Below are 23,577 nucleotides of genomic sequence, written 5' to 3'. Positions count from 1 at the left end.
TTTTGCATGGAGAGAAGTGTATTTATGTGGAACTTACTAATTGCATCCTTCATCAGATACTTTTCTAAAAAGTTCCAGGAAAATCCAATGTTATTACCAGTACAATATTATTACCATGATGCAATATTGATAGTGACAATGACTTCCACACAAATGTACTGTCCTCTTTGGTTCTGATAATACCAGACTGATATTGCTTCCATCAAGCTTTTGATACAGCAAAGTGACAGGAACAGGACTTGCCATAGGAGGGTCCATTCGCACAGCCTCTGTCATCCTCCTCATTGGATCAGTCCAAGGTCCCAGACTCATCTTCCCTATTTCCAGAAGACTTTAAGTCTTACTAAGACCTTCTAAGGAGGATGGCTGCAGAAGCTTTGGGCATCCAAACTTAGTTTGTCCAAGAGAATACTCAAACTTTTGGACATTCTTCAGTCCTCAGCCCCTGGGAGGGTTGCCCTCCCTATAAATGAACCTCTCTGGGAGCCAGTGAAGACCTTGTGGCACATGCTAGCTTCCTTAGTTCCCTTGACTAAACATGTGGGCAAGCAGTACTATGTCCCCATTCAAGGCTTTGAATATTTCTCCTCTCTCCCGGGTCCAAACTCCCTTGTGGTTACTGCCACAGACAAGAGGACACACCAGGGAAGATACAAATTGATGCCCAAGGAGAAAAAGGCCAAGAGACTGGATTTAATGAACAGAGAGATTTATTTCGCCTTGTCTCTCCAAATGTGCATAGCTAATAAGAGGCTCTTTTATCTAAGTATGATTTTGTGAACTGGAACACATTTGCCAAATTCACCAACAGTCTGCCAGAAGATGCGAAGGAGAAATGTAAGGTTTTCCTGGTAGAGGGCTACCTAGTAGCCAAGACATCACTCCAGCGGGCGCTTGATGTAGCAGACACTTCTTCCAGGATTATGGCCTCAGCTGTAACAATGAGAAGAGCCTCCTGGATACAGCACTCTGGCATAGCCCTTGAAGTTCAACAGGATATAGCAGACCTCCCCTTTGATAGGTGGTTTCTGTTTTCTGAGAAAACCAGTGAGACTCAACGCTTATTTAAAGACTCTCATGTTACATTACGCTCTTTTGGGGGGAGGGGAGATTTGTACCCCAGCCACACAGGGGTCCGCAACGATATGCTCAATACTTCCAGCAGTATTTCAGGCACCTTGCCTATTCTAGGCAGCAGGCCTTTGCAAAGAGGAGGCATCAATAACAGAGGAGGTGGTTCTCTGGTTCCACCTCTAACCAGCCAGCTCATCCTCTATCAGCTTTGGGCAAAAAGCCCTTTTTGACTTTTGTCTCCAGGACAGCATTCTAACCACCAGCAATCTCCCTCTCGTATCTCCTTTCTCTGGGGACAGACTGTCCCACTTTTGCTATGATTGGGAAACCATAACTGGAGGCAAATGAATCTTAAGCACTTTGAGAGTGGGACATACTATCCAATTCCTCCCATCCCTTTTCAGGTATCCATCTAAAAAATTGTTACTTCATCAAGAACTTCAAAGGTCATAGAAGAAGTCCTTCTTCAAAATTGGGGGATGGTGTTTTATTCCCGGTAGTTTCTGATCTCCCAAGTGAAAGGCGGGGTCTGAAATCCATACTTGATCTTTGAAATGGCAACGTGTGCGTCATATATATTAGGTTTTGTATGGTCACCCTAGTGACCCTCCCCTCTCACCCGCCCCTTGTTAGATCACAATGACTGGTTTGCTGCCCTCAGTCTTCAGGACACCTACTTCCATATGGCATTGTTGCCGAGCCACAGGAAGTTGCTGAGACTTGTAATAGCAGACCAACATTAGCAATACACAGTACTCTCCTTTTGCCTGTCCTCTTCCTTGCATGTATTCACCAAATGCCATATCTCAGGAGGGAGGGAATGTCTCCCGTAACGGGACTATTCGCTTGTGCAGGGCAAATCGGAAGACCAAGTCCTTAGTCATGTCCAACTTATACCATGTCTCTTTGATCATCTGGGACTCATCCTATACAAATGAAAATCCACATTAGTTCCAACACGGAAAATAGAGTTCATTGGATCCCTACTCGACTCCACAAGTTTGTTGGCTTTTTTTTCCTGGAGTGGTTTCAGACGATTCACCAGCTATGCCTGTGCTCAAATCTTGCCCCCTCTCCACAGTCTGAGTATGTTTGAAGTTGCTGCTCCACATGGCCCCTTGTACTTATGTCATTTGGCATGCGAGCTTGTCTCCATTCTCTTCAGGGAAGATTAAGATTGGTTTTAACACCCAAACTGTCATTCTTCGCACATGCTAGTTTAGGTGCCTCTGGCAGTGCTGGCATCCCTAGAGCAGCAGACGGATCAGAGCAATGTTTGTGCAGTTGTACATTTTGCTCATTTCCACCCCTCCCTGCCCCCAAACACAACCATCGTTATGTTTGTCTCGATGATAGGCTGATGTGCACATCTGGGGACACTGAGAGCCCAACCTTTGTGGAAAGAACAGGAGACCTAAGAACATAAGAACGGCCATACTGGGTCAGACCAAAGGTTTGTCTAGCCCAGTATCCTGTCTTCCGACAGTGACCAATGCCAGGTGCCCCAGAGGGAATGAACAGGTAATCATCAAGTGCTCCATCCCGTGTCGCCCATTTCCAGCTTCTTGCAAACAGAAGCTTGAGACACCATCCCTGCCCATCCTGGCTCATAGCCAGTGATGGACCTATCCTCCATGAATTTATCTAGTTCTTTTTTGAACCCTGTTATAGTCTTGGCCTTCACAACATCCTCTGGCAAAATGTTCCACAGGGTGACTTTGCATTGTGTGAGAAAATACTTCCCAACATTCTGTTAGCTTTTCTGAGTGCCACTGCACATTGAGTGGATGTTTTCAGAGAACTATCCACAATGACTCGAAGATCTTTCTTGAGTGGTAACAGCTAATTTAGACCCCATCATTTTATATGTATAGTTGAGATTGTTTTCCAACGTGCATTACTTTGCATTTATCAACACTGAATTTCATCTGCCATTTTGTTGCCCAGTCACCCAGTTTTGAGAGATCCTTTTGTAGCTCTTCACAGTCTGCCTGGGACTTCACTATCGTGAGTAGTTTTGTATCATCTGAAAATTTTGCCACCTCACTGTTTACCCCTTTTTGCAGATCATTTATGAATATATTAAATAGGACTGGGCCCAGTGCAGACCCCTGGGGGACACCACTATTTACCTCTCTCCATTCTGAAAGCTGACCATTTATTTCTACCTTTGTTTCCTATCTTTTAACCAGTTACCAATCCATGAGAGAACCTTCCCTCTTATTCCATGACTGCTTACTTTGCTTAAGAGCCTTTGGTGAGGGACCTTGTCAACGGCTTTCTGAAAGTCTAAATACATTATATCCACTGGATCCCCCTTGTTCACATGCTTGTTGACTCCCCCCCCTTAAAGAATTCTAGTAGATTGGTGAGGCATGATTTCCCTTTACAAAAACCATGTTGACTATTCCCCAACAAATTATATTCAGCTATGTGTGACAATTTTGTTCTTTACATACCATGCTACATATCAGTTTTCTAAAGCTTTGAGCAATTTACAACGTTTGCCACCCCTTTCTCCTTCTCATCAGGGAGCTTTTCCATTCATGTATTTACCAACAATACAACAGCAATGTATTATGTGAACAAGCAGGGAGGAACTCAGTCCAGTCAGCTCTATCAGGAAGCAATTAAGCACTTTTGCATCAAGGAAGACACTGTCCCGATGACCGCTCACTCACCTGGGTCCCAGAATCAGCTGGTTGACCACCTCAGCAGGAATTTCTCCAGAACTTTCAAGTGGTCTGTGAAGAACAGCATCTTGAGGTCGATTTTTCAGGGCCTAGGGCATTCCATCTGTTGACCTATTTTCAACAAATGACAACAAGAAATGCTCACAATTTTGCTCTCAAGTGGGTCAGTCCTTGCTCTCTCACTGATGCCTTCTAACTGAGCTTGGGGTTTGTGCTAATCTATGCCTTCCCTGCCATTCGGCTCATTCCTCAGGTCTGTCTCAAACAAACAAGATCACACCAAACCGATACTCATTGTGCCAGCCTTATCGAGATAATGTCAGTTCTCCGATCTACTCAGTCTATCAGTCCAACCTCTCAGACTTCTTCCCCTCCTTCCAGATCTTCTGTCAGAACATTGTGGTCAGATGTGGCATCCAGATCTGGGCAGCCTGTACCTCATGGCGTGGATGCCGAATGGTTAGATCAAGCAGAAGAGAGCTGTTCAGAAGCAGTCCAAGTTGTGCCTGTTGAACAGTACAAACCAATGCACTGGATCAAACCTAGTTGGCCAAATGGAAACACTTCTCAATCTGGCCTGCTGGTCAGGGAATTCAGCCAATGGAAGCCCAGATTCAGAATGTTTTAGAGTACCTGTTGCACCTTCAATTGTCAGACCTTTCTCTCAGCTCTGAGGGCCCACGTAGCAGTGGTTTCGGTGTTTCAACCCCTGATCCAAATAAAGGTTTTGTTTTGTTTTTTCCAACTCTGTGGTAGGTAGGTTTCTGAAAGATGTTACTCGCCTCTTCCCTCTAATAAAGAACACTGTTCCCTTTTGGGACCTTAACACTGTGCTCACTGCCCTCATGGGTTCCCCGTTGAGCCTAAACTGCGCGCGCTCTCTCTCTCTCTTTGACAAAAGATGACCTTTCTTATTGCACTAACATCTGTCAAAAGGGTAGGTGTACGTCAGGCACTGGTGGTAGGACCTCCATATACCCAGTTTTTCAAAGGCAAAGTAACCTTAAGGCCACATCCAAAATTAACCAAAATGGTAACAAGCGATTCATCTCAACCAAATATTATACTTGCCTCTCTATTTTCTGAAGCCACAGTCAAATATAGGTGTCTGTGCTGTGTGTCATTCCGATGGAGGAAAGTCTGTTTGAAAATTTGTTGATTTAGAAGCTTGAAAATTATGATTTGGTCCGGAGTCTGCATGCCACATGTGCAGCAGATTGCTTAGCTTTACGTCTCCTAGTTGTCCGGTGTCAATCATTTTGTTGTAGTAAACCATAATGAATTTTTATTAAAAATATTCGCAAGAAATGCTCCTGACATAGACTGATGTTTGCATTTTATCCAAGAACTTCCAGGGATCTCAGTGGCTCCAGGACTCTCCTCCCCTCCCACTGAAAGTTCCCCACCACCACCACCATTGAAATCTGAGACCACTGACTATCTTGCTGCCCAATGTAATCTTAATATTTCCTTATGCTCCCCCACCAGTCGGTCTGTATCCACCTGTTGCCTTACACTTGGATTGCAAGCTCTGTGGAACAGGGAGCATATTTGCATTTGTGTTTGTACAGTGCCTAGCACAGGGGGAGCCTGATCCATAGCTGGGCCTCCTAGGGGCTACCCCAATACGAATAATATCAGTATGGTCCAAATAGGAGACTGAACCAACGTGCATCCCTTTGTCCTTATGGTCCTGCTAGTTACCTCAGAGCCATGTAGTGAGAATTCTTTGGTTCCATTGCAGACTGGTGATTTCACATCACTGGGTGCACTTTCTTCAGATCTTTGTTTAATTGATCCATTATTTTCCTGCTGTCCAGAATGTAGTACACATCCATCCCTACCACAACATATGTGTAAAATAGTGAGGAGAGCTGGGTTCATTTCCCAGCTCTGCCACTTACTTGCTATGTGGCTTTATATTGGACAAGAGACTTTAACCTCTTCATGCCTCAGTTTCCCTGTTTATAAAGCACAGTAACACCACTTTCTCACCTGGGTAAAGCATTTTGAAGTCTATGGATAAAACACTGTAAGTAGTCAGGATTATTATAGGCATCACTAGTCAGCTTTTATTGCCCATTAGTCCAACTTTTCCCCAAACCCCTCTGTACCATGCTATCCCTTATGTATGAGAGGCACTTCCCATAACATCTACAAAGCCATTATACTCCAATATTCTCCTTTAAACACAACTCTGCCAGGATACCTACAAAACACGTGACCGTGACCCCTGCTTACACTAATCCTAATCATCTCACTGTTGCCTTGTGCTCCCCATCTGCTTGTAGTAATTACCCGTTCTCTCATCATACATTTAGACTGAGAGCTCTTGGGGGCAGAAACAGTCTTTTTGTCATATGTGTATGACATGCTTTATTACGATAAGGCTCTCTTGGTGCTACTGCAATACAAATAATGAAGGTGTCAATTTAATAAAGGTGTAATTGCGTTCCCTGATATTAGGGGTAACATTGATAGTAAATCAGACTCACTCCAGATATGCCAAATTCCCTGTATATCAGGCTCTACCTTAAACCTGACCTTGCAAACACGTGCTATCACAGACCTCCTTGTGGATACACTAGCATGCCAATTTGTAGGATCAGGGCCTTCGTGAGTTACTTTGCTAGTGAACACATTTTTGCCACTTGAAGCCACAGTCCTTGTATACAAGAGTTCAAGGCACTTGTGGATTGAGTCACTGCATGTGTAAATGTTTTATTTCAAAACTGACCTGTATTCTTATACATTGGACATCACTTAAATAAAAAACATAGCAGGATTAGCAAAGCAAGAGACGTATGTTAAGGCAATATCTTTAGAGATAGCTCTGTATTATGTTAAGGTTCAATGAAGATGTTATACCTAGTTAGCTAGAACAGAACTGAGCCATTATCTCATTAGGTCATTGAAGTGGAACAACACAAAAGATTTTTCAAGTTTGTCAGTTGCATTTTAGTTGTGTTTTTGTTAGAAAGTAAGCCGTGAAACCGTACGGTGTCATTTAAGTGGAAAAAATGCTTTTGATGTTAAACTTCAAAAGAAATTTTCTCAGCAGAAAGTAGGTTAGCACCTTATTTATTACTACTTTAGGTTGTTGTTGGAACGCTCTGTACATGGTATAGGATTCTTTTTTGTCTTTATGCTTATATTTATCTCCTGTAGTTCATGCTTTTCACTGTTGAATTGGAGATGGTTTTAATGATAGACAATCAGTCAATTTACATGCATATTTTATAGGGTTTTTTACAATTTATTTCTGCATTTAAAAACAATAGTAAATTTCTTTTAACCAGACAAATGAGCACCGACTTATACTCAGCATAACATCAGACACTAAGATTTTACTTATGAAACAATATACATAGATTTATTTATGAATTGGTTGGTATGGTATTAGAAATATCTTTCCAACATTGCAATTTTACAGGCCCTCCGTTGATCATCAGTTCACACATTAGATGTATTATTTTTTTATTAATGGCTCCGGTGTGCTATTGTTGCTTAGCTCCCAAAGTGCTCCCCAAACGTTATCAATCCCCAGATTTTGTAAACATTTATAATCGTTAATCCATTCGGCATGCACAGCTTCTATTTTTGTGCTACAGTTCAACTGGCAACTAAAATAGTTAAATCTCAAGTCAGTAACAGTAGACTGACTGCCCGATCCTATAATCCTTTCCGATTGACATTATGATGATGAATTATTGGTATCACAGTAGTGCCTAGAGGCCCTGAACAAATTGGAGCTCCATTTTGCTTGGTGCTAACACAGAGACAATCCCTGCCCCAGAAATCTTACAATCTACGTTGACAAGAAAAAGGGTGGGAGAAGGAAAATATTATTCCCATTTGAAAGCCAGAAACAAAGAGGTTATCTGACTTGCCCAAGGTCACATGGAGTCCATAACAGAACCAGGAACCTAACAGAGTTCTCTTCAGTCCTAGTCCAGTGTCTTAACCACATGACCAAAGACTCCCCTCAAAGACTGTTTTAGTAAGTATTATTTGTGTATAAGGGTTTTTAGGATCATGCCCTAATACAGTATCTATGCAGCTTATGTATTTTGCCTCAATACCAAACTGAGACCTATTTACTTGCCTTTTGTTTTATTATGTAGGGAATCCCAGTTGCAAACTCCCCTATGGACTCTGGATTTCCTGGATTACCAATTACCTTTTCAAAACATCCTCCCGTAAGAGTAACAAATGTGAATCTGCTTGAAGGAATCAACCATTTATTTGGATCTGACCTCATGTTTCCTCATGTACTTGAAGATCCTTTACAGAATGAGGCAAATAAATGTGAGTATAGTATTCTGGTTCCTTTCCTGAATGTAAAATATAATTATATATTTCCCAGTACTGGACATTACATATAGGATAAATTGAATAATTTTAATAAGAACATTTTGACTTGCCAAAGATATCTTGGAGACTGATCTGGAACTAATGGCATTTCAGTTGCATTAAAAAAAAGATTACATTAGTTCATTCATAGTTGACTTTATTTTGTAGTACTTATATATAATTACATTTTTGTGCACATCCTACAGATGATTATGAAAAACTCATAGGTTTTCAGAGAAAGAATGAACAGTTCGTATTTTTTCCTAGCTTTTGTCATTTTTCTGAGTTGTTTTCATTTTGGGGCATCTGTCAATCTGAATAAATTCCATAAGAATGATCATATTTCAACTTTTTGGGGTCACTAATTTCAATCTGTGAAAGAAAACTATGTTAAAAACTGAAAAGGAAAGTGATGGTATGACCATCAAGGCTCTTGTTATGCCTGTTAGGAAACAATAAGAAAGATACAGAATTCTAGAAGCCTACAGGAAAAGAGGAATGGATGGAGTTCTTGATAATTGGAAACGGGCATGTTGGGGTTTGGCTGGAGTACTGTTGTTATGTTTGGAGGATATCCATATACATTTTGTGATTCAGATAAGAAATCTAAGAACCCAGGAATGGTGACAATTAATCCTCGAAGCATCCATGCAGAAATAGCTCTCAGGCAAGTAAAAGGAGCAACAGCTAATCTTCTAAACCAGTTGACACAACAGAGTGGCACTACCCGAACTGCATATGTGCACCAGAACAGCAGAGAAAATGACGGCAGGTGAGGATCTTATCAGCAATAAACATTGTTTTTCTTATTTTTGCTAGCACAATGCCTCCCTTCTTCCTTAATCACTCTACAGCTGAGAAAATCTGACTTTTTCTTCTTTCCAGGGCTGACAAAGTTTTCTTTCCTCCAACCCCTTCTCCCATCATCCAAAAGATGTGTTTTACTTGGGTCATCATTCCCAGCTTCCCCGAAGGGATATGATTTCCTCTGTCCCCTGATAAAGCTCCTAATGTGACTAATAAGACTGAAAAACATGCAGATAAAAGGTTAGAGCTAGAACGATGACTCATTTGGCGTGTGACCCAAGCTGATTCTGTACTGTAGCTTGCTCGAGCCTTCCTGTTTCATTTTTTCTTTTCTTCACAGTTCCTAATTTTTTGGTTACTGTTTTAAAAATTGAATATATCACAGTAGCAGCAGTCAAAAGTGAACCTGTTATTGTGACCAGGAATGCTCAAGGTTAAAAATGATGATCTGAAAATAAAGGCCTGCCCCCACTAACACTACCAAGCACAGTACTTATTAACTTGAGACTACAGGCCTGTGAGACTATTAATAATAATGTGCAATGATTATTTATTTGTATTACTGTCGGACCTAAGAAACCTAGTCACAGAGCAGGACTCCATTATGCTAGGCACTGAACATTGCAATAAGAACTACACTCAGTAGCTGGTGTTTGCAAGATCAGGGCCCAAGAGAGCATTTGTCTTAGGACAAATTTCACACATTATTATACCTAAAGACCATACAATTCTATGGCAGCTTAAATCCCATGTCGTGTGTCATTGCATTAGCACTACAGTGCACAATCAGTTGATGCTCAAAGAAAAACTCAAAATATGTTCCGTAGCAAGGATTCTGCCTATCATACTTTGAGAATTAATTCCATGCTTTTTCTTACTAGAAAAATTTGCATGAAGATGGAGGATCACATTTTGCCCCTCGTGCTCAAAGCACACTGGCAATCAAAATGTTAGGAAGTAAAAATAATTGGATAGACAATAATACCTCAAGGACAGTTAGCATTAATAGGTTCACTTTGTGCTGACTGGCTCAGGTACTCCTGTAACCTTAGACAACTTCTGATTTAGTTCAAGGTGAGCTCGGAGAGTCTCACACAAACCTATACTTCCTTGCAGGTGGGCTCCTTTGCCTGAATAGTTCCATGCTAACAGAGATGTTCCAGGGCAAATGGTCTGAGGAAATGACCAACGGACATTCATAGCTAATTCATAAAGAGTGAATTTGACCCCCCAGTGTGTAGGCCTTTTGCTGGCCCTCCGTGCAGGACTAAATGTCTCCCCCACTATTTAAACGCTGTTGCTCTGATGTGTGCACCTCTTTTTACTTGGGGCAGAAGTATTTTTCACTTACAGCTGTGTGCATTATTCTTTCCTTGGCACGTGGATTGACTTACACTTACGCCAGTCCTTTTTATATTTAAAAAAAAAAAAAACTACTACACAGAGAGTAGAGATTGTTTAAATGTCGGAGATGATGTGGGAAGGATTCTGCATTAATAGAAATGCCTGCTTTACCTGAAATGGCACATTTGTTCCTAAATTGTCTTCCAGCTCTTTTGCACATAATTTTTTGCCTGGGGATTTCTTTAGTTTCTTAAGCATATTAAAAATGTCAGATGCTTACAACAATAAACGATAAGCCCAAAGAGAATGGGTTTTTAATTTGAAAATGTATAGATCAACTTTAAATCATTTTTTATTTTAACTTTTACGGGCAGCTTCCCAGTACTCCAAAGAAGTCCGAGTGTACCAGCCAGTGAAGTTGTGTTTTATAGCTGCTGTGCATCACCAGAGCAGCAGAAAACAGCTGAAGTGTGCTGGTGAATCTGGCCCTTAATTTACAATTGACTGACTGGTTTGCAGAGCGTATGAGTGAGATTGTGCTATGCAAAGAGCTCCTGGAGAGCCCAGCCCAAGTCCAAAATCACTGTGTGTTAAAGGCTATCCCGTCAGTTCCACTGGCTGTGTGTTTCAATGCCTAGGGGTTCCCCACTGCGCTGCTGCCTTCGCTCCACTCAAGCACTGCTGCCCAAACTAACCTGCAGCAATAGAATCTTTAAAGAGCAGTTGGGACAATTAATCTAGCAATGAGAACTTTAGATACCTGTGTGCAGTCTTCCTCAGACCAATGAATCATTACCACTATTTGCATGAAAATTAACTGTAGTAGAGAGATTGGCTGATTTACCACTGACACACTAGCACTACTTAAGAGTTATCTGTGCTGTTGACCTGAGCCATCCATGACCTACAGAATTATAACAATTACAGACAACAAGCAGTAATAACTTAGCTTAATTACAACCTAATTTATTCAAATACAGCCTACACACAAGACTTCAATTAATTTTACATATATGAAAAATGTGAAGTGTGTTGTTTTGCTGTTAATATAACATGGATCAAAGAAAAGACTCACAAGGGATGCTACAATTTTTCAAAGGTCAGCGTTTTTAATTAATTTATAAACTAATTAATAGACTTGTCAATTCTCGAAAATTCATTCTGTAGTCAGAGAGCAAGTGCTGTAAATTTGGGGAAGAAGTACCCTATTTTTCATACAAAGCAAAGAGGTTGAATCCCTGATTTAAGTGCAAAATGGAACTTAACCTCAACTGTGAAATCCCAAACAGCACCTTCAGAATATAATTTGTTTCCCATCTTTGCTCCCTAGTGTAGTTGAATATTAAAACATCCCAGGCGTCAATATGGCAAGTTTTCAACATTTTATTAATTTATATGTTACTCTAAAAGAAACGTCATGCCAACGAGATGCTGCCAAGTCAATGGGAGCTGCACCTTTCAAAAAGAAAATCAGTACACCTTCATTTAGATGCCTAAAGAGGGTTGTAAGCACTTAGCAGCACACAGCTAAGTTTTAAAATATTGGTTTTTACTTTTTTTTAAGCTGGAATTTAAGGAATGGAAAGTCCTGTCAGCTGGTCATGGAGGAGAGTATAAGTGAATCCCACATTCTAAAGCTGGGCGGGGTTCTTGCAATTCACATGAGTGGAACATATAATCAGATGTTGAATGTTGTCATTTCTAAGCCAGTAATGGCACATTTCATTTGCTTAACAGCTGTGAACCAGCTAGTCATACATATGTAGGGTACAATTTTCAGAAGCACCTATGTCACAGGGTCTGCAACTCACCGTTTAGCTCAGCGGAGGAATTACCTCACCACTGTCCACACCCTATCTGGCAGTTGCTCAGCCTGTTACTTCAGCCGCTCTGCCATTAGTCCAAAGCTGCTGTGCCTCTCCTTCGTGGCTTAGCACTCTGGCCAAGTCATCATCATCTACCTCTTCCGGGCTATTACCAGAGTCGCCTTCCTCAAAGTCTCAGGCAGTCTCCGACTCCACTGTAGTGGCTGTGTCACTCCCACAGTGGCTGGTAGGGGAACCCAGGCCCATCCTCTACACCAGGTTCTAATCCACGGACCCTCGTATCAGCAATTCAGGTCTATCCCTCTTGGACTTTGCTGCGCCTTCCCCGGACTGCTTCCTACTCTGCCGTTCTCAGGCTCCTACTACCCCCTTGCATCAGGGAGCGTGACTGTAGGCTCACCTCCCTGCAACCCCATTCCAGCCTCGACTCCTAGGCTTTATAGAAACCCCGTCTGTTCCTGCTCAGGTGAGCTTCCTTCTCAGTCTCATTGCCCCTTAGCTCGCCAGCAGGTGTGGTGTAAGGCTCATTGGCCTCTCTTGGCATTTTTAACTGCATCCATGCTTGTGTGGGGTATGCCCCATCACAGCACAAGTCGTGAGCTTAAGTCCCAAGTTAAAGTCAAAGGGATTTAGGCTCCTAAGTGACTTAAGAGCTTTTCAAAATGGGATTTAGCCATCTAAATCACTTAGACCTTGCAACACTGAGTGAAGCAATGACTAAATGCCTTTACAAATCTAGGCCTGCATGATTTAGGTGCTTTTGAAAATTTTATTCATAATCCTTACTTCATAGGATTAGCTATGAAAGTATTTGCAGAGCACAGAGGGTGAAATCCAGGCCCCAGTGAGGTCAATGAAAAATGTCCTCCTGAGCTCAGCAAGGCCAGGATTTCACATATATATATATATATATATATATATATATATAGGAAGGTAGTTGTTACCTACGCATATGATAGGAATAAACATCAAATTAGTTGATTTGTTATTGTGCTGTAAAATTGAGAGTTATTGTTTCCATTACTGCTCTAAATTAATTCCTCCTTTATAAAGCTGTCACTATGGTTTGACTTTGTAATGTTTCTTTCTTGCAGGATGCCAGCCAATAGCCCCTCCAGGCCAAATCGAATGTAAACTTCTATAAGAAAAATGGACATGAGTGAAGTATTGAGTCAAACTCATCCCTGGTATTATTCCATTGACTTTAGTGGAGTTACACCATGGAAGAATTTGTCCTGTTCTGTTTATATTCACAGATGCCAGGGAAAAAATAATAATGATTGATACGAAGTGTGAATTAACGAATTAAGTTCCTACGGTTGGTGAAGCAAACATTCATGCACATAGAACATCATGATCCAAACAATGGATACGCCTTGAGACAAATACTGCTTTCACTTATGCTGATGTATATCCATTGAATTCAGTGGAAAAGATCCCCTGAAGTAATTACTTACTCCAGATTTACACTGGTGTAGCTGAAGGCAAAATTTGGTCTCTCCATCTTTTACAGGATTTTTTTCAACGACCTCAGGAACTTTCACAAAAATATGAATTAATTGCTTTTTGATTTAACTGGATTGGAAAAAATCATAGTATGGTACGTCATCTTGCAACAGTAAATGAGAAGGAACAGTATCAGTAGATAAGGGAGCAATCCTGCAAATTCTTACTCTGGCAAAACTCCCATGCAGGATTTGGGCAACTGATCTGAAAATATGACTGTCAGTCTACCACTTAGTTATAAGACATTTTATCTACAGTGAGCCTTTCGCATTCACATGTATTAAGTGTGGCCACTGAAGTCAGGAGGAGTCATGCAAGTATAGCTGAAGCCAGAATATGGCCTCTAATATTGAGAACCCAAATGTACCTGTTCCTTAACTTTATTTTTATTTTTTAAGTTCTATTACAGAAATTTAAAATACCAGATGATATCACTAGCATCAGTTATAAAGCCATCAAAATTCCATTAAACTGGTTCGGTTTTTTAAAACTTAGTATGACTGTTTAAATAATTATTTGAGTAAACTGCCATGTTACATACACTTTGAAATTAAAGCAGTGAAAGACATCAGAGCACATGTTTTAATGTAATAAAGAATACCATTCAGAGCTTCATGTAATTTTCACAATATATATTTTACATGTCAGGCCCAAAGTAAATGGTTACTAAAATTATTGCATTTTCTTAAAATATCATCAGTTAGATCTGTTAATATTTTGAAAATTCTGGAATTTTGGAAATGTGTAATTCTTGAGAATTGTATATCTTAGAAAATGTTTAAAATTAAAATATAATTTTATTTTTCCTTTGTAAGCACTGTAAATTTGTAAGAAAGAATTGGTGTTTCTTACAGTTAATTATAAATTAATATATAGCTGCTAAACACAAAGACTGCTTATCAGGCCACTACTATACGCGATTGTGTCAGATAGCCCTTTTTGGTGGCATTTTCCTTTGTTTTTTTGTAGTCATTTTAAAGATGTGCAGTTTGCAGGACAGCCACCAGGTGTCTTTGTTGCACTGTGGATTTTCTAGAGATTTGCCACAACATATTAGTCGTTTAGAAATTGGATCAGTTTCTGCTCTGTTACACCCATGTAAATCCAGAGTAACTCCACTGATCTGAGTAGAGTTCATCTGGATTTACACTGGGCTAAGGGAGATCACAGTTTAGGCCATGCAATTTACAGGGCAGACTGCTGCATCTGTGCAGAGTCAGCAGGGTTCTCCACAGGCACGGCAGTCTGCCCATGCATTGTAAATTGCAGGTTCAGGGCCTTAGTTACTAGGTAGCGACATATGTCCTATACAGATTTCCATTGTTATTTGTATTATGTTGGTGCCTTGGAGCCCCTATCATGCTGGAGCTATACAAACTGGGGGCTTGAGCCAAAGCCTGTTAAAAGCAATGGAAAGACCTATATGGAGAGAGAGTCCGAGCCCCAAAGAGCTTGCAGTCTGGATGAAGACATGATGCACTAGGTGGGTGTAGCAGATAACAAAGAGGATGAGGAGGGGGAGACAAGGGTAGCAGAAATGGGAACACAGGTTTCATAATACATAGACTAGCTATGGGCTTGATCCTACACCACTGACTTCATTGGGAGCAGGAGCAGGTCTGGTGTGGCAGTCTCTCATGGGCATTGTGGGAGAGGTAACCGGGACCTCGGGGAGGACAGGGTACTTGCTTTGGGGTGATCATTCCATCAGTATGGGCAACATGGAAGAAGATGCTTGAGAAAGGCGGCCACAAGCAGCCACTGAAGGCTGGTGTTAGTGGAACAAAAGGGATGGAAGATGACCATGTAAGTTATGAGAGTTGACAAGCTGTGAAGGGAGCAGTAGTTTGTGTTTGATGATGTGGAGAAGAGGGAGTAATCTCATTGTTTTCAGTCTGGCTACTCATGGAGTGAGGTAGTATGCACAGGCCTCCGTGTGCTTGGCCCTGTACAACCACAGTCCTTTCCCTGTAAAGCTAACAATCTAATGCTAAGCAAGATGCAATACATGGGGTTTAACAACAATTGGACAGAGAAGGGGAAGGGAGAATGAGGGTAACAATAATAATAGCAAATGATTGTCCATACAGGATATTCAGTACAGATCCTTGCTCTTGGGACGCTCATGTGGACTGTGCACAAGCTGTAAACTATCTGGAAAGCCGCGAGTATAACTTTGAATGGAAGTGTCCCATGCCTTGAGGCAGAGTCTTGATGCCCGCAAACAGTCAAAAATTGGGCAGATACCCCAAACTGGTGGTGTGTTCTATAATTCGATTTCAGCAACCCAGTAACAAATATGAACTCCTGGATCACTATAACAGTCTTAACATGGAGTCACAGACAGTCCTCTTAGGTTCTCCAGTCTGTCTTGCCACTCAGTCAAGCTGGACTTAGTGATAAATGGTCATTTACACCAACCAAAAAATAAAAATAAAAAATCGCAAAATAATCAGGTTGCTTCCAGTCCCAAGAGACCAGTCACTTACCCCAGCTCATTTGGTACCCTAGATCTTACATCGAAGACAATGCCTGGAGTCAATCCTGTAATAAACTATCTAAAGATTTATTAACTAGGAAAAAGAAATGTTATTTACAGATTCAAGCAAGCAAGCATATAACACAAATGAGTTGCAAACTAAATCCTAAGAGTGACAAAGTTGTAGAGACCTGTCAATTCAAAATGTCTTTCAGGGCAAACCCAGGGATAACCCTGGGAAATCTCTCACTTCAGTTTAGAGTCTCTGGCCCTGTGAGAGTTCAGAAGCATTATCATTTTTCCTTGTGAGACATTTTTATATCTTCTTCCCTCAGAAATCGAGCTGATAGCAACAGTTTCCACCCAAGTCCCTTCTTCATGGGGTGGGGGGGGAAGAATGCACTTATCAAAGTCTATGATCTTTGATCTTGTACAATGGCTCATTTGCATGTAATAAACAGAATTTATCCTCTTCCTGTTAGAGACCACCGTCTGCATTGCATGAAGATTTTCCCTGTTTGATGAGGTTTACAATGCAAATGCTTGTTATCACTTTATAACATGGGGTATAGGTGAGTGAGAACAATACATGCAGCATCCTACAAGCATTGTATAAAACACTAAACACTTTCTATCAAGTTATCTAATATTTATTTTGATAATGCTAACACACAGGTAAGCAAGACTGATTTGCTAGTGCAGACCAGGCCTAATTGGGCAGACAACCCACAGGCAGTTCAACAAGGACTCTCTCTGATTAGATTACTAATAAAAAAGGGATAAACCTCAAAAAGAGCCAACACCAAGGATTTAAAGTCCAACAGTGGAGACACACTCGGTTCCCAGGCGGGAGGCACCCATAGTGTTCTGTGCACATCTATCACTTCTTGTAAGGAGAAGAGGCTTAAAGAGACAGTGCTCAGAGTAGCTTTGCTATACCTCCTTCATTACAGTCAGCAAGCTTAATTCCACTGAAATCAATGGAGTTGCATCTGCTTAGGCCAATGATGGATTTGGCCCATGGAATTCTAGTGGGATTCCACCAGGGATGAATTTGGCCCTGTGCGTCCATTGAAGTCAATGGCAAGTTTTACCTGAGAAAGTAGGGAATAAATGGCCCATAGTTTTTGTGGCTCCAAAGGTTAAAAAAAAAAAATCTCTTTTCATTGTTAAAATCACCCTTTGCAGCCTGGCTTCCTAGAAGCATTCACTTTTTTTTAAATGAAGGCTTAGATTTGAAGATCAGAAAGAAATGCTCTGCGAGGCCTCAGTTCTGTGATCTTATCCTTGTGCATACCTGTTAATGCAGGAATGAGTGTCTCTAAGGGCAACCGTTGCTGCATTACATACACAGATCATGATATGTATAAAAAAACAAAACCTGGAAGTTCCCTAACTGTGTGTGCGGGAGACCTTTAAAAGGTACTGCTATTTTCAATAACTTTTGTCTGCAAGTGTCATACATTTCACCTAGCATTTAATTCTTCTAAATGGATGTTACTCTTCCTCCCATTATGGATTCCCTATGCTTCTGTGAAACATTATTTGCATAAAAGGAACTGAATAATTTATAGCGCTATGTGAGCAGGAGCTAGCACACATCTTGGTAGGGGTTTGCTGGTAATCCCAGTGAGTCTAACACATAGCTCATAGCTTGTTTAATGGGATGGAAACTGACAGTTTTTCCTTGTACCTCTGCTATAGAACTCATAGCTTCTGAATGACCTCCATGTACTTAGCTACTTTTCTTGTTGATCTTGCTGCTCTTTTCCTCCATTAATGGGAGAATTCTTAAAGGAAAACATGCACTCTGCTGCAATGTGTGCGCATCGTATTCCATAAAATAATAGTTTAGGGCTGGCAGTATTTCCATTGCTTACATAAAACAGTAATCATAATTTTAAAAAACCCTACATGAATTGTATTGCTAAAGATAACGTTACATTGTTGTGGCTATGCTTTCATTTAACAGAACGAAAGGTTTGATCATGGGTTATATTTATTTTCAATAGTCTCTGGTGGGAAGAACTAGTTTGGGAGAGTTTTTAAACCTATTGTATGCCAATTAATTTTTGAGAAATTCTTCTGCATTTTAGACATTTCAGTTTGGTGGAGCTACTGCCAAAATGAATTTATAGGTAGCTTTTTTTCAAAATAATTAAAAAAAAATCCCACTGTTAGCTTGTCAATCAAACCTATAGGTTTTTGTTTGATAAAAAGAAATAGGAGAAATTTAAAATCCAGTAATTCTTTTCAATCATCATTAAAGCATTTAAATATATATTGATTGGTAATAAACAGCAACATTGGGAGAGTTTAGACACAGCTCGATTGGTTGGTATCTTGTTCACTGGAGGGAGCAGTCTCAGCTGCTTTGACAACCTAGCTGCCATTTTCAATTTAATCACTAGTGATTCTGAAGCACTTGTTTCCTTTTAAACTTTGTGCAAATCCCTCAGGATATTTCTCTTTTTAAAGTAAGATTCATTTCCATATGTTCATACAATTTTTCTCTTACAAATTATGTGCTGTCCAGAAATTACTCTCCTTCCTCCTGGGGGGTGACTTGCCAAATAAGGTTTCTTTGTTAATTAGTTACACATCTACTGAACATTAGACATGCCTAATGTTTTCAGCCATTGCACGTAAGTCTTTTCACTGAAAGAAGCCTTAAAGTTTCACTTTTACTGAACATTTTTGTTTTAGTTTTTAAAGCAATATCTTATCCACTCTTTCTAACCCTGATAAATATGTTGTGTGGTTTAAAAATTACTCGTCTAAGCTTAAAATTAGGTGACTGGCAATATTAACTAAAGAGAAACATTTTGAAAACAAGAATTATTTTTCCCTTTAAAAAATAATGAAAGTAATAACAGGATAATCTAAATATGTTAGTTAATCCATTTCCTCTCTTTAGGGCTATGCCTTATGTTTAAGAAATGAAAAGGTTTTAAGTAACAAAAACCTACAGGATGGCACATTTCTCAATATTTTATTCCCCAAAATGTTTGACACGTACTTTGCCAATTCACACAAAAATAGGTAGCATATAAAAATGTATCAATAGCATTTTTAAGTTTTCAATTCTTTCTTATTCTGTCCCATCAATTTGGCTGAAAACAGGTATTTGCAAACACTGGTAGCCTAATTTCTTATGGCTTTTCATTTTTTATGAAGTGTTTTCAAAAGACTTCAATCAACCTTAATGGTGCATTTTTAGTTAAGGATACAGAATAGAGAGAAGTCAATTTAAGCTCCCCAGTGAACAAGTGTGTACAGAAAAAAAAAAGGCATAAATGGGCTTAGAAAACAGAGCCAGTACAAGTAAAATGCAGCAAGCAGAGCACTCAGGGAAGCCAAGATACAATGGAAAGAGTAAAATACTGCAGAGCTTTTTAAACTATACACAATTGGAACAATGGACTGGACCCAGACATCTATGTTAAACTGTTAGCAGATAGGTGAAAAGCAAGCTTCAATTCTATAACGGGTGCTGGAGAACACCAGAATGGAAGGATTTAAAGCTGAAGCAAATGTCGGGTAGTTCAATGGGATAGAAATCAAGTCAAAATTGGTATATTTTACTGTTTAATTTACCATGTAAAGAATTGTCTCCTGGTTTTATGTATTAATTAAAGCATTATCAGTACTAGCCAACAGCTTCCTTCATGACCTCTCTGAGATAATAAATATCTTTTCTGGGGCACCCCAAAGCTCTTTAAAAAATTGAATAATTAAGTAATGTAGCCTTTGCAGGAATAAATCACATATCCACAAATATATATAAATAGAGATACACCTGGGAAATTATCACCTGCTGATTGTTCAATAGTCTACCATTATTTAAACCTGGCATTACTAATACATCTAATACATTTTTCCAGAGTGTCTCAACTATACTGGTGAAAGGGTAAGTACATACACATTAAAAATCTAAAGACAAAAACAATTCAGATCCACTAAGCCAGTATGATGCATGCTCTCAGTTGTCTGGGTCCAAACACCTCTTTAAAACAAATGACTGTACAGTGTACTGCAATTATTAACACTTGTACTGTAGTGTATCAATTTATACTATGCTTTTATGCCATCTTACAGCTGAGTGCAGTTGTTTTTAGTGTCTGCCTTACATTATGATTCAATCCATTTGCTTAGCTTAATGCAAAGATTTCATAATGTATACAAGGGTGAGTAGTATTAAGGCAGGGTACATAGTACTCATTATTCTTTTAATGTGAATGTCAACAAGAAGAGGAATTAAGAAGGAAATCATTGTAACTCCAAAAGAACATCTGACTAACCACTACAGACATGTTTTTTTTCCCTTTTTTATCCTCTTCACAATCTATAAAGGAGGATTTTTCCAAAACAATTCATTTGGTTGCCAAACCCTTCTTAATTCTAAGGAGATTTAAAACTCATCTACTTGGAGACTGTCTATAGAGAGAGAAACCTACAACCGGATTACAAGATATTCCATCATATGGTGGTTGTTAGCCTGATTGCGGTTACATGGCACATAATAGGACTGCTTAAAAAAAGAGGAAGACATAATCCTTCCCACACCCCCAAAAAAATCTTTGCATTAAATCTACTCGCACCTTCAGCATTTTGTTATTTGCATTACTTTATCCTCAAAACCAAAAATGTGGCAGAATAATGGAGATGGCAAGAAATTAAAAAAAATTCACCCAAGTAATGTTGATATAATTTAACACAATCACAACAAATGATATTTAAGGACTTAGAAGCTCTGAGTCAAACCAGCCATGTACAGCAATGGGGCGTATTAAGAAGGAGGTTAAGGTGGCTCATCTTTGTGTCTAGGTATTGGAGAACATATGGTGAACTTCCACTTAAGAACATGTTGGTTTGCAACACAAACTAAGTCCTATCTTAATTCTTTTAATTATTCTGTGTGAATGTGTGTTTGTGGAGTGCCTCGTTTTTTTGGAGTGAGTTAATAAAATAAAATAAAAGTCTGACACGTCTTTGATCCGGCTTCACCCCCTGCTTTAACTCCATTGACTTAGTGTTGGGATCAGATTGTTGCTGCTGCTGTTATTATTTTTCCCCCTGGTAATAGTAGATGGGCCACATTCAGTATTTGGTCCTTGCACAACAGAGCAAAAAGTCATGCAGTAAGGAAGTCCTGAACACCTCAGAGTTCTCAAATAAAGGTTTAATCCTGAACTGTAATTGCTTTCATTGGCTCTCTCGTATCCTTAATGTTCTTTCAGTGTATTTTTTTAGTTCACTTTAGGCATGTAGTAGTTATTAAGCTTTTAAGCATCACCTATAGAAGCCCTTAAAGTGCAGTTGCATGCCCATCAAAGCGCAAAATTAACAGGTACTGATAGGCACTAATATAATACACTCTTGACTTAGCAAGAGCTGTGGTTTCATGCATTAGTAGACAGGTCCTCTATACCCACTAGATTTTTTTAAAGAGTTTAATATGTTAGTATTCATGAAAAGTGCCAGGTTTACAGGCCTCGAGACTCAAGTCCCATATTTGTCAAGAGAATGGATACTGCCCTTGAATGTTGCAGTGCAAGATTCCTTACATTGCCCTACCAATATTCCTCAACACTGAGCTGATGATCTATAAGGGTGTGGATAGTTCCTGCTCCATGACCATTACATTAATGGAGATATCCTATCTCCTAGAACTGGAAGGGACCTTGAAAGGTCATCGAGTCCAGCCCCCTGCCTTCACTAGCAGGACCAAGTACTGATTTTGCCTCTTAGCTCTTTCTTCTGAAACTACTAACAAGCCAAAGGATGGACCACTGACATCACACTGAACAGCTCTCAGAAAGGAACTGCTTTCAAATACTTCTAACCAGGGCTGGATTCAAAATGAGAGCCTAGAACTGAAAAGATGGGATTACCAATCCCCTGAGCCATACAGTCCTCTTGTTTTCAAATTTATGACTGAGTAAGGATCATCATCACTGAGACATATCCCTGAACGCATTTTTTTCTTCCTTTTGTGCTGACTTATTTTGACTATTCTTCCAGGTTTAAATTTAGGCTGAATTCAAGCACAGAGAAGAGTAACTTGGGATGAGTCCAGACCTGGCTGTCCAATACACATCAACGCCTGAGCAGCTGAGTATTTCAAAAGGAAGAATAAACAAGTTAAAGAAGACAGGGAAAAGAAGGTGAAATTTGAAAAGTAGGTTGGGTAAATTATTAGAAGATAGATTCTAATGCGTTCTGGATGAAAGAACAGATACATCTAGATCAGGGGTCGGCAACCTTTCAGAAGTGGTGTGCTGAGTCTTCATTTATTCACTCTAATGTAAGGTTTTGCGTGCCAGTCATACATTTTAAAGTTTTTAGAAGGTCTCTTTCTATAAGTCTATAATATATAACTAAACTATTGTTGTATAAAGTAAACAAGGTTTTTAAAATGTTTAAGAAGCTTCATTTAAAATTAAATTAAAATGCAGACCCCCCCCCCCCCCGGACCGGTGGCCAGGACCCAGGCAGTGAGAGTGCCACTGAAAATCAGCTCGCATGCCGCCTTTGGCACTTGTGCCATAGGTTGCCTACCCCTAATCTAGATCCTCTAGTCATACTGCAATCTGAAGGGATGAAATGTGGATGGGAGGGTGTACATGTGTGAAGAGGATTTTGATGTGAGGGTCTACATCATTTAAATTAATTTTACTGTCTAAAGGTTGGGGTCCTTTACAGCTGAAAAATAGATTGCTTGGAAATTTTCTATTCAGTTAAATTTAGGACATCATGTAATTTAAAACTATTGCTGTTAGAAAGATACACAGTGGCATGAGATTTTTACTCTCATATCTCAAGTTTCCAGCTGGTGATGAGCCAGGAATTCGCAAAGGCATACATGTTAACAGGTACAGGTCTGTCTCCTCTTACGCTGGGGTTACGTTCCGCAGTCAGCGCCTAAAGCGAAAATCACGTATAGTCAAAATTACATTGAGTGTAATGGCGGGTGGAATCGCCCGTACTACAGAAACAGTATTTAAATTGTTATTTCTCTCTTATTTTTTTGTTTTTGTTTTTGCAGACCGTGTAAAGCTGAAATCACACATGTTAAATGCGCCTAAGATGCGACAGACCTGTAGTATATTCCCATAAATGGAATGGCCCACTGGTGCAGCCAAACTGCTGGAACTTGTTGTTGTTGTTGTTAAGTGAAAAGATGCAGTATTAGCTTCTGCTGCATTTCAGCTATTGCATTCAGTCTGTTTGCAAAGTAAGTTTTATCATCCCCTTACATGACCAGTCTCAGGGAGACTGCAGAACAGGACATTGCACCGTCTGATCTGTTCTGCGGACTTGTCTGATATCTATTTTTGGTCTACCACAAAGATACAAAAGGATCTGGAAATGCCATTAACCTTTTTCATTCTCCACTCTCTCTGGGGCTCAACAGAAATTCCCCTTCTTGATTGCCCTCTTTTTGTGTGTATTAAGCCAACTTTAACAACATGAATTAACAATAGGAACTGTT

The 23,577-nt window shown here is 39.9% G+C and overlaps 1 protein-coding gene across 8 annotated transcripts in view; it reads left to right on the top strand.

The window, feature by feature from the left end:
- LRRC9 (leucine rich repeat containing 9) overlaps positions 1 to 22,254 on the top strand; it is an 87,272-nt gene extending 65,018 nt beyond the window's left edge. For 4 of the 8 annotated variants that reach the window (XM_065593808.1, XM_065593807.1, XM_065593804.1 and 1 more), the window contains 3 exons: positions 7,892 to 8,075; positions 8,718 to 8,892; positions 11,836 to 12,176. In XM_065593808.1, coding sequence (XP_065449880.1) covers positions 7,892 to 8,075; positions 8,718 to 8,892; positions 11,836 to 12,037 — 561 coding nt within the window. In that variant the 3' untranslated portion in view covers positions 12,038 to 12,176. Of the gene's footprint in view, positions 1 to 7,891; positions 8,076 to 8,717; positions 8,893 to 9,005; positions 9,231 to 10,043; positions 10,361 to 11,835; positions 12,177 to 13,191; positions 14,410 to 22,106 lie in introns of those variants that run through there. The other 4 variants (XM_065593809.1, XM_065593810.1, XM_065593811.1 and 1 more) reach the window with 4 other exon arrangements.
- The last annotated feature ends 1,323 nt before the right edge of the window (positions 22,255 to 23,577 follow it).

The sequence above is a fragment of the Chrysemys picta genome, chromosome 4, assembly GCF_011386835.1.
Source record: "Chrysemys picta bellii isolate R12L10 chromosome 4, ASM1138683v2, whole genome shotgun sequence".
NCBI classification, from domain to species: domain Eukaryota; kingdom Metazoa; phylum Chordata; order Testudines; family Emydidae; genus Chrysemys; species Chrysemys picta.
This window is presented reverse-complemented; position numbering and strand designations above follow the sequence as displayed.